General features: G+C 54.0%; 1 protein-coding gene across 6 annotated transcripts in view; it reads right to left on the bottom strand.

Moving 5' to 3' along the window:
* DIAPH2 (diaphanous related formin 2) overlaps nucleotides 1-14,976 on the bottom strand; it is a 1,791,241-nt gene that overhangs the window by 1,401,013 nt on the left and 375,252 nt on the right. For all 6 annotated transcript variants that reach the window (XR_012725273.1, XR_012725274.1, XM_075323052.1 and 3 more), the window contains one exon: nucleotides 13,581-13,691. Coding sequence is in view for 4 of the 6 variants with exons in the window: in XM_075323052.1 (XP_075179167.1) it covers nucleotides 13,581-13,691 (111 nt within the window). In the remaining 2 variants the exon portion in view is untranslated. The remainder of the gene's footprint in view (nucleotides 1-13,580; nucleotides 13,692-14,976) is intronic.

Here is a 14,976-nt window from a genome sequence, read left to right as displayed (position 1 = left end):
ATCACTGGCTATAGGTGTATCCTGCTGACCCCGGATAAGATGGGCAGTCGCTGACTATAGGTGTATCCTGCTGACCCCAGATAAGATGGGCAATCACTGACTATAGGTGTATCCTGCTGACCCCGGATAGGCTGGGCAATCACTGACTGACTATAGGTGTATCCTGCTGACCCCGGATAAGCTGGGCAATCACTGACTATAAGTGTATCCTGCTTACCCCAGATAAGCTGGGCAATCACTGACTATAGGTGTATCCTGCTGACCCCGGATAAGCTGGGCAATCACTGACTATAGGTGTATCCTGCTTACCCCAGATAAGCTGGGCAATCACTGACTATAAGTGTATCCTGCTTACCCCAGATAAGCTGGGCAATCACTGACTATAGGTGTATCCTGCTGACCCCGGATAAGCTGGGCAATCACTGACTATAAGTGTATCCTGCTTACCCCAGATAAGCTGGGCAATCACTGACTATAGGTGTATCCTGCTGACCCCAGATAAGCTGGGCAATCACTGACTATAGGTGTATCCTGCTGACCCCAGATAAGCTGGGCAATCACTGACTATAAGTGTATCCTGCTGACCCCAGATAAGCTGAGCAATCACTGACTATAGGTGTATCCTGCTGACCCCGGGTAAGCTGGGCAATCACTGACTATAAGTGTATCCTGCTGACCCCAGATAAGCTGAGCAATCACTGACTATAGGTGTATCCTGCTGACCCCGGATAAGCTGGGCAATCACTGACTATAGGTGTATCCTGCTGACCCCAGATAAGCTGGGCAATCACTGACTATAGGTGTATCCTGCTGACCCCGGATAGGCTGGGCAATCACTGACTATAGGTGTATCCTGCTGACCCCGGATAGGCTGGGCAATCACTGACTATAAGTGTATCCTTCTGACCCCAGATAAGCTGAGCAATCACTGACTATAGGTGTATCCTGCTGACCCCAGATAAGCTGGGCAATCACTGACTATAGGTGTATCCTGCTGACCCCAGATAAGCTGGGCAATCGCTGACTATAGGTGTATCCTGCTGACCCCGGGTAAGATGGGCAATCACTGACTATAAGTGTATCCTGCTGACCCCGGATAAGCTGGGCAATCACTGACTATAGGTGTATCCTGCTGACCCCGGGTAAGCTGGGCAATCACTGACTATAGGTGTATATTGCTGACCCCAGATAAGCTGGGCAATCACTGACTATAGGTGTATCCTGCTGACCCCAGATAAGCTGAGCAATCACTGACTATAGGTGTATCCTGCTGACCCCAGATAAGCTGAGCAATCACTGACTATAGGTGTATCCTGCTGACCCCAGATAAGCTGGGCAATCGCTGACTATAGGTGTATCCTGCTGACCCCAGATAAGCTGGGCAATCACTGACTATAGGTGTATCCTGCTGACCCCGGATAAGATGGGCAATCACTGACTATAGGTGTATCCTGCTGACCCCAGATAAGCTGGGCAATCACTGACTATAGGTGTATCCTGCTGACCCAAGATAAGCTGAGCAATCACTGATTATAACTGTATCCTGCTGACCCCAGATAAGCTGAGCAATCACTGACTATAGGTGTATCCTGCTGACCCCGGATAAGATGGGCAATCACTGACTATATGTGTATCCTGCTGACCCCGGATAGGCTGGGCAATCACTGACTATAGGTGTATCCTGCTGACCCCGGATAAGATGGGCAGTCGCTGACTATAGGTGTATCCTGCTGACCCCAGATAAGATGGGCAATCACTGACTATAGGTGTATCCTGCTGACCCCGGATAGGCTGGGCAATCACTGACTATAGGTGTATCCTGCTGACCCCAGATAAGCTGGGCAATCACTGACTATAAGTGTATCCTGCTGACCCCAGATAAGTTGAGCAATCACTGACTATAGGTGTATCCTGCTGACCCCAGATAAGCTGGGCAATCGCTGACTATAGGTGTATCCTGCTGACCTCAGATAAGCTGGGCAATCACTGACTATAGGTGTATCCTGCTGACCCCAGATAAGATGGGCAATCACTGACTATAGGTGTATCCTGCTGACCCCGGATAGGCTGGGCAATCACTGACTATAGGTGTATCCTGCTGACCCCGGATAAGATGGGCAGTCGCTGACTATAGGTGTATCCTGCTGACCCCAGATAAGATGGGCAATCACTGACTATAGGTGTATCCTGCTGACCCCAGATAAGATGGGCAATCACTGACTATAGGTGTATCCTGCTGACCCCAGATAGGCTGGGCAATCACTGACTATAGGTGTATCCTGCTGACCCCGGATAGGCTGGGCAATCACTGACTGACTATAGGTGTATCCTGCTGACCCCGGATAAGCTGGGCAATCACTGACTATAAGTGTATCCTACTTACCCCAGATAAGCTGGGCAATCACTGACTATAGGTGTATCCTGCTGACCCCAGATAAGCTGGGCAATCGCTGACTATAGGTGTATCCTGCTGACCTCAGAAAAGATGGGCAATCACTGACTATAGGTGTATCCTGCTGACCCCAGATAAGCTGGGCAATCACTGACTATAGGTGTATCCTGCTGACCCCAGATAAGCTGGGCAATCACTGACTATAGGTGTATCCTGCTGACCCCAGATAAGCTGGGCAATCACTGACTATAGGTGTATCCTGCTGACCCCGGGTAAGCTGGGCAATCACTGACTATAGGTGTATCCCGCTGACCCCAGATAAGCTGGGCAATCGCTGACTATAGGTGTATCCTGCTGACCCCAGATAAGCTGGGCAATCACTGACTATAGGTGTATCCTGCTGACCCCAGATAAGCTGGGCAATCACTGACTATAGGTGTATCCTGCTGACCCCGGGTAAGCTGGGCAATCACTGACTATAGGTGTATCCCGCTGACCCCAGATAAGCTGGGCAATCGCTGACTATAGGTGTATCCTGCTGACCCCAGATAAGATGGGCAATCACTGACTATAGGTGTATCCTGCTGACCCCAGATAAGCTGGGCAATCACTGACTATAGGTGTATCCTGCTGACCTCAGATAAGCTGAGCAATCACTGACTATAGGTGTATCCTGCTGACCCCAGATAAGCTGGGCAATCACTGACTATAGGTGTATCCTGCTGACCCCAGATAAGCTGGGCAATCACTGACTATAGGTGTATCCTGCTGACCCCGGATAAGATGGGCAGTCGCTGACTATAGGTGTATCCTGCTGACCCCAGATAAGCTGGGCAATCACTGACTATAGGTGTATCCTGCTGACCCCAGATAAGCTGGGCAATCACTGACTATAGGTGTATCCTGCTGACCCCAGATAAGCTGAGCAATCACTGACTATAGGTGTATCCTGCTGACCCCAGATAAGCTGGGCAATCACTGACTATAAGTGTATCCTGCTGACCCCAGATAAGCTGGGCAATCACTGACTATAGGTGTATCCTGCTGACCCCAGATAAGCTGGGCAATCGCTGACTATAGGTGTATCCTGCTGACCTCAGATAAGCTGGGCAATCACTGACTATAGGTGTATCCTGCTGACCCCAGATAAGCTGGGCAATCACTGACTATAGGTGTATCCTGCTGACCTCAGATAAGCTGGGCAATCACTGACTATAGGTGTATCCTGCTGACCCCAGATAGGCTGGGCAATCACTGACTATAGGTGTATCCTGCTGACCCCGGGTAAGCTGGGCAATCACTGACTATAGGTGTATCCTGCTGACCCCAGATAAGCTGGGCAATCGCTGACTATAGGTGTATCCTGCTGACCCCGGGTAAGCTGGGCAATCACTGACTATAGGTGTATCCCGCTGACCCCAGATAAGCTGGGCAATCGCTGACTATAGGTGTATCCTGCTGACCCCGGGTAAGCTGGGCAATCACTGACTATAGGTGTATCCTGCTGACCCCAGATAAGCTGGGCAATCACTGACTATAGGTGTATCCTGCTGACCCCAGATAAGCTGGGCAATCACTGACTATAGGTGTATCCTGCTGACCCCAGATAAGCTGGGCAATCACTGACTATAGGTGTATCCTGCTGACCCCAGATAAGCTGGGCAATCACTGACTAAAAGTGTATCCTGCTGACCCCAGATAAGCTGGGCAATCACTGACTATAGGTGTATCCCGCTGACCCCAGATAAGCTGGGCAATCACTGACTATAGGTGTATCCCGCTGACCCCAGATAAGCTGGGCAATCGCTGACTATAGGTGTATCCTGCTGACCCCGGGTAAGCTGGGCAATCACTGACTATAGGTGTATCCCGCTGACCCCAGATAAGCTGGGCAATCGCTGACTATAGGTGTATCCTGCTGACCCCGGGTAAGCTGGGCAATCACTGACTATAGGTGTATCCTGCTGACCCCAGATAAGCTGGGCACTCGCTGACTATAGGTGTATCCTGCTGACCCCAGATAAGCTGAGCAATCACTGACTATAGGTGTATCCTGCTGACCCCAGATAAGCTGGGCAATCACTGACTATAGGTGTATCCTGCTGACCCCAGATAAGCTGGGCAATCACTGACTATAGGTGTATCCTGCTGACCCCAGATAAGCTGGACAATCACTGACTATAGGTGTATCCTGCTGACCCCAGATAAGCTGGACAATCAATGACTATAGGTGTAGCCTGCTGACACTGGGAAAGCTGGGCAATCACTGACTATAGGTGTATCCTGCTGACCCCGGATAGGCTGGGCAATCACTGACTATAGGTGTATCCTGCTGACCCCAGATAAGCTGGGCAATCACTGACTATAGGTGTAGCCTGCTGACACTGGGAAAGCTGGGCAAGGACTGACTATAGGTGTATCCCGCTGACACTGGGAAAGCTGGGCAATTGCTGACTATAGGTGTATCCTGCTGACACTGGGAAAGCTGGGCAATCACTGACTATAGGTGTATTCTGCTGACCCCCGGATAAGCTGGGCAATCGCTGACTATATGTGTATCCTTCTGGCACTGGGAAAGCTGGGTAGTCGCTGACTATAGGTGTATCCTGCTGACCCCTGATAAGCTGGGCAATAGCTGACTATACGTGTATCCTGCTGACACTGGGAAAGCTGGGTAGTCGCTGACTATAGGTGTATCCTGCTGATACTGTGAAAGCTCGGTAATCGCTAATTATAGGTGTATCCTGCTGATACTGGGAAAGCTGGGGATGGTGATTGTGGGAAAGCTGGATTATAGCGGAATGATCACAGGTTCAGCTCTGAGACTGCTACTGACCCTGGATAAGCTGGGTAATCGCTGACTATAGGTATATCCTGCTAACACTGGGAAAGCTGGGTAATTGCTGACTATAGGTGTACCCTGATGACAGTAGGTAATCATTCACTATAGGTATATCCTGCTGAAACTGGGAAAGCTGGGTAGTCGCTGACCAGAGGTTAATCCTATACACAAGAATCTGTGTCTTTTGGAATGTGTGGTTCGAAGTCGGTGTTATTACAACGGTGGTGTGGATCGGTCGGACGGGTGTAGCTGGGGGGTGGAGGGGCGCCTGTCTAGTTAATACCATGGTGGTGCGGATCAGATGGATGGGTGTAGCTGGGATGCGGGGTGGGCACCTCTCCTGTTAGTACCACAGTGGTGTGGATCAGATGGATGGGTGTAGCTGGGGTGTGTGGTGGGCACCTCTCCTGTTAGTACCACGGTGGTGCAGATCACATGGATGGGTGTAGCTGGGGTGGGCGCCTCTCCTGTTAGTACCACGGTGGTGTGGATCAGATGGATGGGTGTAGCTGGGGTGTGTGGTGGGCACCTCTCCTGTTAATACCACAGTGGTGCAGATCAGATGGATGGGTGTAGCTGGGATGCGGGGTGGGCACCTCTCCTGTTAATACCACGGTGGTGTGGATCAGATGGATGGGTGTAGCTGGGGTGTGTGGTGGGCACCTCTTCTGTTAGTACCACGGTAGTGCAGATCAGATGGATGGGTGTAGCTGGGGTGCGTGGTGGGCACCTCTCCTGTTAATACCACGGTGGTGTGGATCAGATGGATGGGTGTAGCTGGGGTGTGTGGTGGGCACCTCTCCTGTTAGTACCACGGTGGTGCAGATCAGATGGATGGGTGTAGCTGGGATGCGGGGTGGGCACCTCTCCTGTTAATACCACGGTGGTGTGGATCAGATGGATGGGTGTAGCTGGGGTGCGTGGTGGGCACCTCTCCTGTTAGTACCACGGTGGTGCAGATCAGATGGATGAGTGTAGCTGGGATGCAGGGTGGGCGCCTCTACTGTTAATACCACGGTGGTGTGGATCAGATGGATGGGTGTAGCTGGGATGCGGGGTGGGCACCTCTCCTGTTAATACCACGGTGGTGTGGATCAGATGGATGGGTGTAGCTGGGGTGCGTGGTGGGTGCCTCTACTGTTAATACCACGGTGGTGTGGATCAGATGGATGGGTGTAGCTGGGATGCGGGGTGGGCGCCTCTCCCGTTAGTACCACAGTGGTGTGGATCAGATGGATGGGTGTAGCTGGGGTGTGTGGTGGGCACCTCTACTGTTAATACCACGGTGGTGCAGATCAGATGGATGGGTGTAGCTGGGGTGCGTGGTGGGCACCTCTCCTGTTAGTACCACGGTGGTGCAGATCAGATGGATGGGTGTAGCTGGGGTGCGGGGTGGGCGCCTCTCCTGTTAGTACCACAGTGGTGTGGATCAGATGGATGGGTGTAGCTGGGGTGTGTGGTGGGCACCTCTCCTGTTAGTACCACGGTGGTGCAGATCAGATGGATGGGTGTAGCTGGGATGCGGGGTGGGCGCCTCTACTGTTAATACCACGGTGGTGTGGATCAGATGGATGGGTGTAGCTGTGGTGCGGGGTGGACACCTCTCCTGTTAATACCACGGTAGTGTGGATCAGATGGATGGGTGTAGCTGTGGTGCGGGGTGGGCGCCTCTCCTGTTAATACCACGGTAATGTGGATCAGATGGATGGGTGTAGCTGTGGTGCGGGGTGGGCGCCTCTACTGTTAATACCACGGTAGTGTGGATCAGATGGATGGGTGTAGCTGTGGTGCGGGGTGGGCGCCTCTACTGTTAATACCACGGTAGTGTGGATCAGATGGATGGCTGTAGCTGTGGTGCGGGGTGGGCGCCTCTACTGTTAATACCACGGTAGTGTGGATCAGATGGATGGGTGTAGCTGGGATGCGGGGTGGGCACCTCTCCTGTTAGTACCACGGTGGTGCAGATCTGATGGATGAGTGTAGCTGTGGTGCGGGGTGGGCGCCTCTACTGTTAATACCACGGTGGTGCAGATCAGATGGATGGCTGTAGCTGTGGTGCGGGGTGGGCGCCTCTCCTGTTAATACCACGGTGGTGTGGATCAGATGGATGGGTGTAGCTGGGATGCGGGGTGGGCGCTTCTACTGTTAATGCCACGGTGGTGCAGATCAGATGGATGAGTGTAGCTGGGATGTGGGGTGGGCACCTCTGCTGTTAGTACCACGGTGGTGCAGATCAGATGGATGGGTGTAGCTGGGATGCGGGGTGGGCACCTCTCCTGTTAGTACCACGGTGGTGCAGATCAGATGGATGGGTGTAGCTGGGGTGCGTGGTGGGCACCTCTGCTGTTAGTACCACGGTGGTGTGGATCAGATGGATGGGTGTAGCTGGGATGCGTGGTGGGCGCCTCTAATGTTAATACCACGGTGGTGCAGATCAGATGGATGGGTGTAGCTGGGATGCGGGTTGGTAGCCTCTCCTGTTAGTACCACAGTGGTGTGGATCAGATGGATGGGTGTAGCTGGGATGCGGGGTGGGCGCCTCTACTGTTAATACCACGGTGGTGCAAATCAGATGGATGGGTGTAGCTGGGATGCGGGGTGGGCGCCTCTACTGTTAATACCACGGTGGTGCAGATCAGATGGATGGGTGTAGCTGGGATGCGGGGTGGGCACCTCTGCTGTTAGTACCACGGTGGTGCAGATCAGATGGATGAGTGTAGCTGGGATGCGGGGTGGGCACCTCTGCTGTTAGTACCACGGTGGTGCAGATCAGATGGATGGGTGTAGCTGGGGTGCGTGGTGGGCACCTCTCCTGTTAATACCACGGTGGTGTGGATCAGATGGATGGGTGTAGCTGTGGTGCGGGGTGGGCACCTCTCCTGTTAATACCACGGTAGTGTGGATCAGATGGATGGGTGTAGCTGTGGTGCGGGGTGGGCGCCTCTCCTGTTAATACCACGGTAGTGTGGATCAGATGGATGGGTGTAGCTGTGGTGTGGGGTGGGCGCCTCTACTGTTAATACCACGGTAGTGTGGATCAGATGGATGGGTGTAGCTGTGGTGCGGGGTGGGCGCCTCTACTGTTAATACCACGGTAGTGTGGATCAGATGGATGGCTGTAGCTGTGGTGCGGGGTGGGCGCCTCTCCTGTTAATACCACGGTGGTGCAGATCAGATGGATGGGTGTAGCTGGGGTGCGTGGTGGGCACCTCTCCTGTTAGTACCACAGTGGTGTGGATCAGATGGATGGGTGTAGCTGGGGTGTGTGGTGGGCACCTCTACTGTTAATACCACGGTGGTGCAGATCAGATGGATGGGTGTAGCTGGGATGCGGGGTGGGCGCCTCTACTGTTAATACCACGGTGGTGCAGATCAGATGGATGGGTGTAGCTGGGGTGCGTGGTGGGCACCTCTCCTGTTAATACCACGGTGGTGTGGATCAGATGGATGGGTGTAGCTGGGATGCGGGGTGGGCACCTCTGCTGTTAGTACCACGGTGGTGCAGATCAGATGGATGAGTGTAGCTGGGATGCGGGGTGGGCACCTCTGCTGTTAGTACCACGGTGGTGCAGATCAGATGGATGGGTGTAGCTGGGGTGCGTGGTGGGCACCTCTCCTGTTAATACCACGGTGGTGTGGATCAGATGGATGGGTGTAGCTGTGGTGCGGGGTGGGCACCTCTCCTGTTAATACCACGGTAGTGTGGATCAGATGGATGGGTGTAGCTGTGGTGCGGGGTGGGCGCCTCTCCTGTTAATACCACGGTAGTGTGGATCAGATGGATGGGTGTAGCTGTGGTGCGGGGTGGGCGCCTCTACTGTTAATACCACAGTAGTGTGGATCAGATGGATGGGTGTAGCTGTGGTGCGGGGTGGGCGCCTCTACTGTTAATACCACGGTAGTGTGGATCAGATGGATGGCTGTAGCTGTGGTGCGGGGTGGGCGCCTCTCCTGTTAATACCACGGTGGTGTGGATCAGATGGATGGGTGTAGCTGGGATGCGGGGTGGGCGCCTCTACTGTTAATACCACGGTGGTGCAGATCAGATGGATGAGTGTAGCTGGGATGCGGGGTGGGCACCTCTGCTGTTAGTACCACGGTGGTGCAGATCAGATGGATGGGTGTAGCTGGGATGCGGGGTGGGCACCTCTCCTGTTAGTACCACGGTGGTGCAGATCAGATGGATGGGTGTAGCTGGGGTGCGTGGTGGGCACCTCTGCTGTTAGTACCACGGTGGTGCAGATCAGATGGATGGGTGTAGCTGGGGTGCGTGGTGGGCGCCTCTACTGTTAATACCACAGTGGTGCAGATCAGATGGATGGGTGTAGCTGGGATGCGGGTTGGTAGCCTCTCCTGTTAGTACCACAGTGGTGTGGATCAGATGGATGGGTGTAGCTGGGATGCGGGGTGGGCGCCTCTACTGTTAGTACCACGGTGGTGCAGATCAGATGGATGGGTGTAGCTGGGGTGCGTGGTGGGTGCCTCTACTGTTAATACCACGGTGGTGCAGATCAGATGGATGGGTGTAGCTGGGATGCGGGGTGGGCGCCTCTACTGTTAATACCACGGTGGTGCAGATCAGATGGATGGGTGTAGCTGGGATGCGGGGTGGGCACCTCTGCTGTTAGTACCACGGTGGTGCAGATCAGATGGATGGGTGTAGCTGGGATGCGGGGTGGGCACCTCTGCTGTTAGTACCACGGTGGTGCAGATCAGATGGATGGGTGTAGCTGGGGTGCGTGGTGGGCACCTCTCCTGTTAATACCACGGTGGTGTGGATCAGATGGATGAGTGTAGCTGGGATGCGGGGTGGGCACCTCTGCTGTTAGTACCACGGTGGTGCAGATCAGATGGATGGGTGTAGCTGGGATGCGGGGTGGGCACCTCTGCTGTTAGTACCACGGTGGTGCAGATCAGATGGATGGGTGTAGCTGGGATGCGGGGTGGGCACCTCTGCTGTTAGTACCACGGTGGTGCAGATCAGATGGATGGCTGTAGCTGGGGTGCGTGGTGGGCACCTCTCCTGTTAATACCACGGTGGTGTGGATCAGATGGAAGGGTGTAGCTGGGATGCGGGGTGGGCGCCTCTCCTGTTAGTACCACGGTGGTGCAGATCAGATGGATGAGTGTAGCTGGGATGCGGGGTGGGCACCTCTGCTGTTAGTACCACGGTGGTGCAGATCTGATGGATGGGTGTAGCTGGGATGCGGGGTGGGCACCTCTGCTGTTAGTACCACGGTGGTGCAGATCTGATGGATGGGTGTAGCTGGGATGCGGGGTGGGCACCTCTACTGTTAGTACCACGGTGGTGCAGATCAGATGGATGAGTGTAGCTGGGATGCGGGGTGGGCACCTCTGCTGTTAGTACCACGGTGGTGCAGATCAGATGGATGGGTGTAGCTGGGATGCGGGGTGGGCACCTCTACTGTTAATACCACGGTGGTGCAGATCAGATGGATGGGTGTAGCTGGGATGCGGGGTGGGCACCTCTCCTGTTAGTACCACGGTGGTGCAGATCAGATGGATGAGTGTAGCTGGGATGCGGGGTGGGCACCTCTACTGTTAATACCACGGTGGTGCAGATCAGATGGATGGGTGTAGCTGGGATGCGGGGTGGGCACCTCTGCTGTTAGTACCACGGTGGTGCAGATCAGATGGATGAGTGTAGCTGGGATGCGGGGTGGGCACCTCTGCTGTTAGTACCACGGTGGTGCAGATCAGATGGATGGGTGTAGCTGGGATGCGGGGTGGGCACCTCTGCTGTTAGTACCACGGTGGTGCAGATCAGATGGATGAGTGTAGCTGGGATGCGGGGTGGGCACCTCTGCTGTTAGTACCACGGTGGTGCAGATCAGATGGATGAGTGTAGCTGGGATGCGGGGTGGGCACCTCTGCTGTTAGTACCACGGTGGTGCAGATCAGATGGATGGGTGTAGCTGGGATGCGGGGTGGGCACCTCTGCTGTTAGTACCACGGTGGTGCAGATCAGATGGATGAGTGTAGCTGGGATGCGGGGTGGGCACCTCTGCTGTTAGTACCACGGTGGTGCAGATCAGATGGATGAGTGTAGCTGGGATGCGGGGTGGGCACCTCTGCTGTTAGTACCACGGTGGTGCAGATCAGATGGATGGGTGTAGCTGGGATGCGGGGTGGGCACCTCTGCTGTTAGTACCACGGTGGTGCAGATCAGATGGATGGGTGTAGCTGGGATGCGGGGTGGGCACCTCTGCTGTTAATACCACGGTGGTGCAGATCAGATGGATGGGTGTAGCTGGGATGCGGGGTGGGCACCTCTCCTGTTAGTACCACGGTGGTGCAGATCAGATGGATGGGTGTAGCTGGGATGCGGGGTGGGCACCTCTGCTGTTAGTACCACGGTGGTGCAGATCAGATGGATGGGTGTAGCTGGGATGCGGGGTGGGCACCTCTGCTGTTAATACCACGGTGGTGCAGATCAGATGGATGGGTGTAGCTGGGATGCGGGGTGGGCACCTCTGCTGTTAGTACCACGGTGGTGCAGATCAGATGGATGGGTGTAGCTGGGATGCGGGGTGGGCACCTCTGCTGTTAGTACCACGGTGGTGCAGATCTGATGGATGGGTGTAGCTGGGATGCGGGGTGGGCACCTCTGCTGTTAGTACCACGGTGGTGCAGATCAGATGGATGGGTGTAGCTGGGATGCGGGGTGGGCACCTCTGCTGTTAATACCACGGTGGTGCAGATCAGATGGATGGGTGTAGCTGGGATGCGGGGTGGGCACCTCTCCTGTTAGTACCACGGTGGTGCAGATCAGATGGATGGGTGTAGCTGGGATGCGGGGTGGGCACCTCTGCTGTTAGTACCACGGTGGTGCAGATCAGATGGATGGGTGTAGCTGGGATGCGGGGTGGGCACCTCTGCTGTTAATACCACGGTGGTGCAGATCAGATGGATGGGTGTAGCTGGGATGCGGGGTGGGCACCTCTCCTGTTAGTACCACGGTGGTGCAGATCAGATGGATGGGTGTAGCTGGGATGCGGGGTGGGCACCTCTGCTGTTAGTACCACGGTGGTGCAGATCAGATGGATGGGTGTAGCTGGGATGCGGGGTGGGCACCTCTGCTGTTAGTACCACGGTGGTGCAGATCTGATGGATGGGTGTAGCTGGGATGCGGGGTGGGCACCTCTGCTGTTAGTACCACGGTGGTGCAGATCAGATGGATGGGTGTACCTGGGATGCGGGGTGGGCACCTCTGCTGTTAGTACCACGGTGGTGCAGATCAGATGGATGAGTGTAGCTGGGGTGCGTGGTGGGCACCTCTGCTGTTAATACCACGGTGGTGCAGATCAGATGGATGGGTGTAGCTGGGATGCGGGGTGGGCACCTCTGCTGTTAGTACCACGGTGGTGCAGATCAGATGGATGGGTGTAGCTGGGATGCGGGGTGGGCACCTCTGCTGTTAATACCACGGTGGTGCAGATCAGATGGATGGGTGTAGCTGGGATGCGGGGTGGGCACCTCTCCTGTTAGTACCACGGTGGTGCAGATCAGATGGATGGGTGTAGCTGGGATGCGGGGTGGGCACCTCTACTGTTAGTACCACGGTGGTGCAGATCAGATGGATGGGTGTAGCTGGGATGCGGGGTGGGCACCTCTGCTGTTAGTACCACGGTGGTGCAGATCAGATGGATGGGTGTAGCTGGGATGCGGGGTGGGCACCTCTCCTGTTAGTACCACGGTGGTGCAGATCAGATGGATGGGTGTAGCTGGGATGCGGGGTGGGCACCTCTCCTGTTAGTACCACGGTGGTGCAGATCAGATGGATGGGTGTAGCTGGGATGCGGGGTGGGCACCTCTGCTGTTAGTACCACGGTGGTGCAGATCAGATGGATGGGTGTAGCTGGGATGCGGGGTGGGCACCTCTCCTGTTAGTACCACGGTGGTGCAGATCAGATGGATGGGTGTAGCTGGGATGCGGGGTGGGCACCTCTGCTGTTAGTACCACGGTGGTGCAGATCAGATGGATGGGTGTAGCTGGGATGCGGGGTGGGCACCTCTGCTGTTAGTACCACGGTGGTGCAGATCAGATGGATGGGTGTAGCTGGGATGCGGGTTGGTAGCCTCTCCATAGCGGCTGAGTACAGAACTAGAACTGTGCTTGTGATCTGATTGGAAGAGGCCAGCCGGTCCTCGGTACGGTGCCCTTGGCCTGTAGGAGGAATAGCATAGCGATCTAATAGGGGAGACCTCGTGTGATTATTATTTCTGTACATGGCAGACAATCTCCGGGGACCACCGGGTCCTCGCCGCACAAAGCCCCGCCCCAGGCTCGCACCAGTACAGATATGAACAGTGCTTTATACTTACAGGTAATACTTGTTTCAGTCCGCAGCGTAAGAACTCGTTCCTCAGATGTATCCGGAAGTCCAGATCCTCCGGAGAGGTCAGAAGAGCGTTTATAAATTGCATACAGGAGACCTGAAAAACAGAATCGCAGATCAGTATGAAAAGCGAAGAGTGGCGTAAGCAGCAGCATTTCCTGAGCGCCATTATGTGCTGAGCGCCATTATCTGCCAAGCGCCATTATGTGCTGAGCGCCATTATCTGCCGAGCGCCATTATCTGCCAAGCGCCATTATGTGCTGAGCGCCATTATCTGCCGAGCGCCATTATCTACCGAGCGCCATCATCCTCCGAGCGCAATTATCATCAGAGCACCATTATCCTCCGAGCGCCATTATCCGCCGAGCGCAATTATCATCAGAGCACCATTATCCTCCGAGCGCCATCATCCTCCGAGCGCCATTATCCTCCAAGCGCAATTATCATCAGAGCACCATTATCCTCCGAGCGCAATTATCATCAGAGCACCATTATCCTCCGAGCGCCATTATCCTCCGAGCGCCATTATCATCAGAGCACCATTATCCTCCGAGCGCCATTATCCTCCGAGCGCCATTATCCTCCGAGCGCCATTATCCTCCGAGCGCAATTATCATCAGAGCACCATTATCCTCCGAGCGCCATTATCCGCCGAGCGCAATTATCCTCCGAGCGCCATTATCCTCCGAGCGCCATTATCCTCCGAGCGCAATTATCATCAGAGCACCATTATCCTCCGAGCGCCATTATCCGCCGAGCGCAATTATCATCAGAGCGCCATTATCCGCCGAGCGCAATTATCCTCCGAGCACCATCATCCTCCGAGCACCATTATCCTCCGAGCACCATTATCCTCCGAGCACCATTATCCTCCGAGCACCATTATCCTCCGAGCACCATTATCCTCCGAGCGCCATTATCATCAGAGCACCATTATCCTCCGAGCGCCATCATCCTCCGAGCGCAATTATCATCAGAGCACCATTATCCTCCGAGCGCCATCATCCTCTGAACGCCATTATCCTCCGAGCGCCATTATCCTCCGAGCACCATTATCCTCCGAGCGCAATTATCATCTGAACTCCATTATCATCAGATATATATATATTATCTATCTATTATCTATCTATTATCTATCTATTATCTATTACCTATTATCTATTATCTATTATCTATCTATTATCTATTATCTATCTATTATCTATCTATTATCTATTATCTATTATCTATCTATTATCTATTATCTATTATCTATCATCTATTATCTATCTATTATCTATCTATTATCTATTATCTATCTATTATCTATTATCTATTATCTATCTATTATCTATTATCTATCTATTATCTATCTATTATCTATTATCTATCTATTATCTATT

This window comes from Anomaloglossus baeobatrachus, chromosome 9 (genome assembly GCF_048569485.1).
Source record: "Anomaloglossus baeobatrachus isolate aAnoBae1 chromosome 9, aAnoBae1.hap1, whole genome shotgun sequence".
Taxonomy (NCBI): Eukaryota; Metazoa; Chordata; class Amphibia; order Anura; family Aromobatidae; genus Anomaloglossus; species Anomaloglossus baeobatrachus.
The sequence above is the reverse complement of the archived record's forward strand: the minus strand, read 5'-3'. Positions and strand labels throughout refer to the sequence as shown.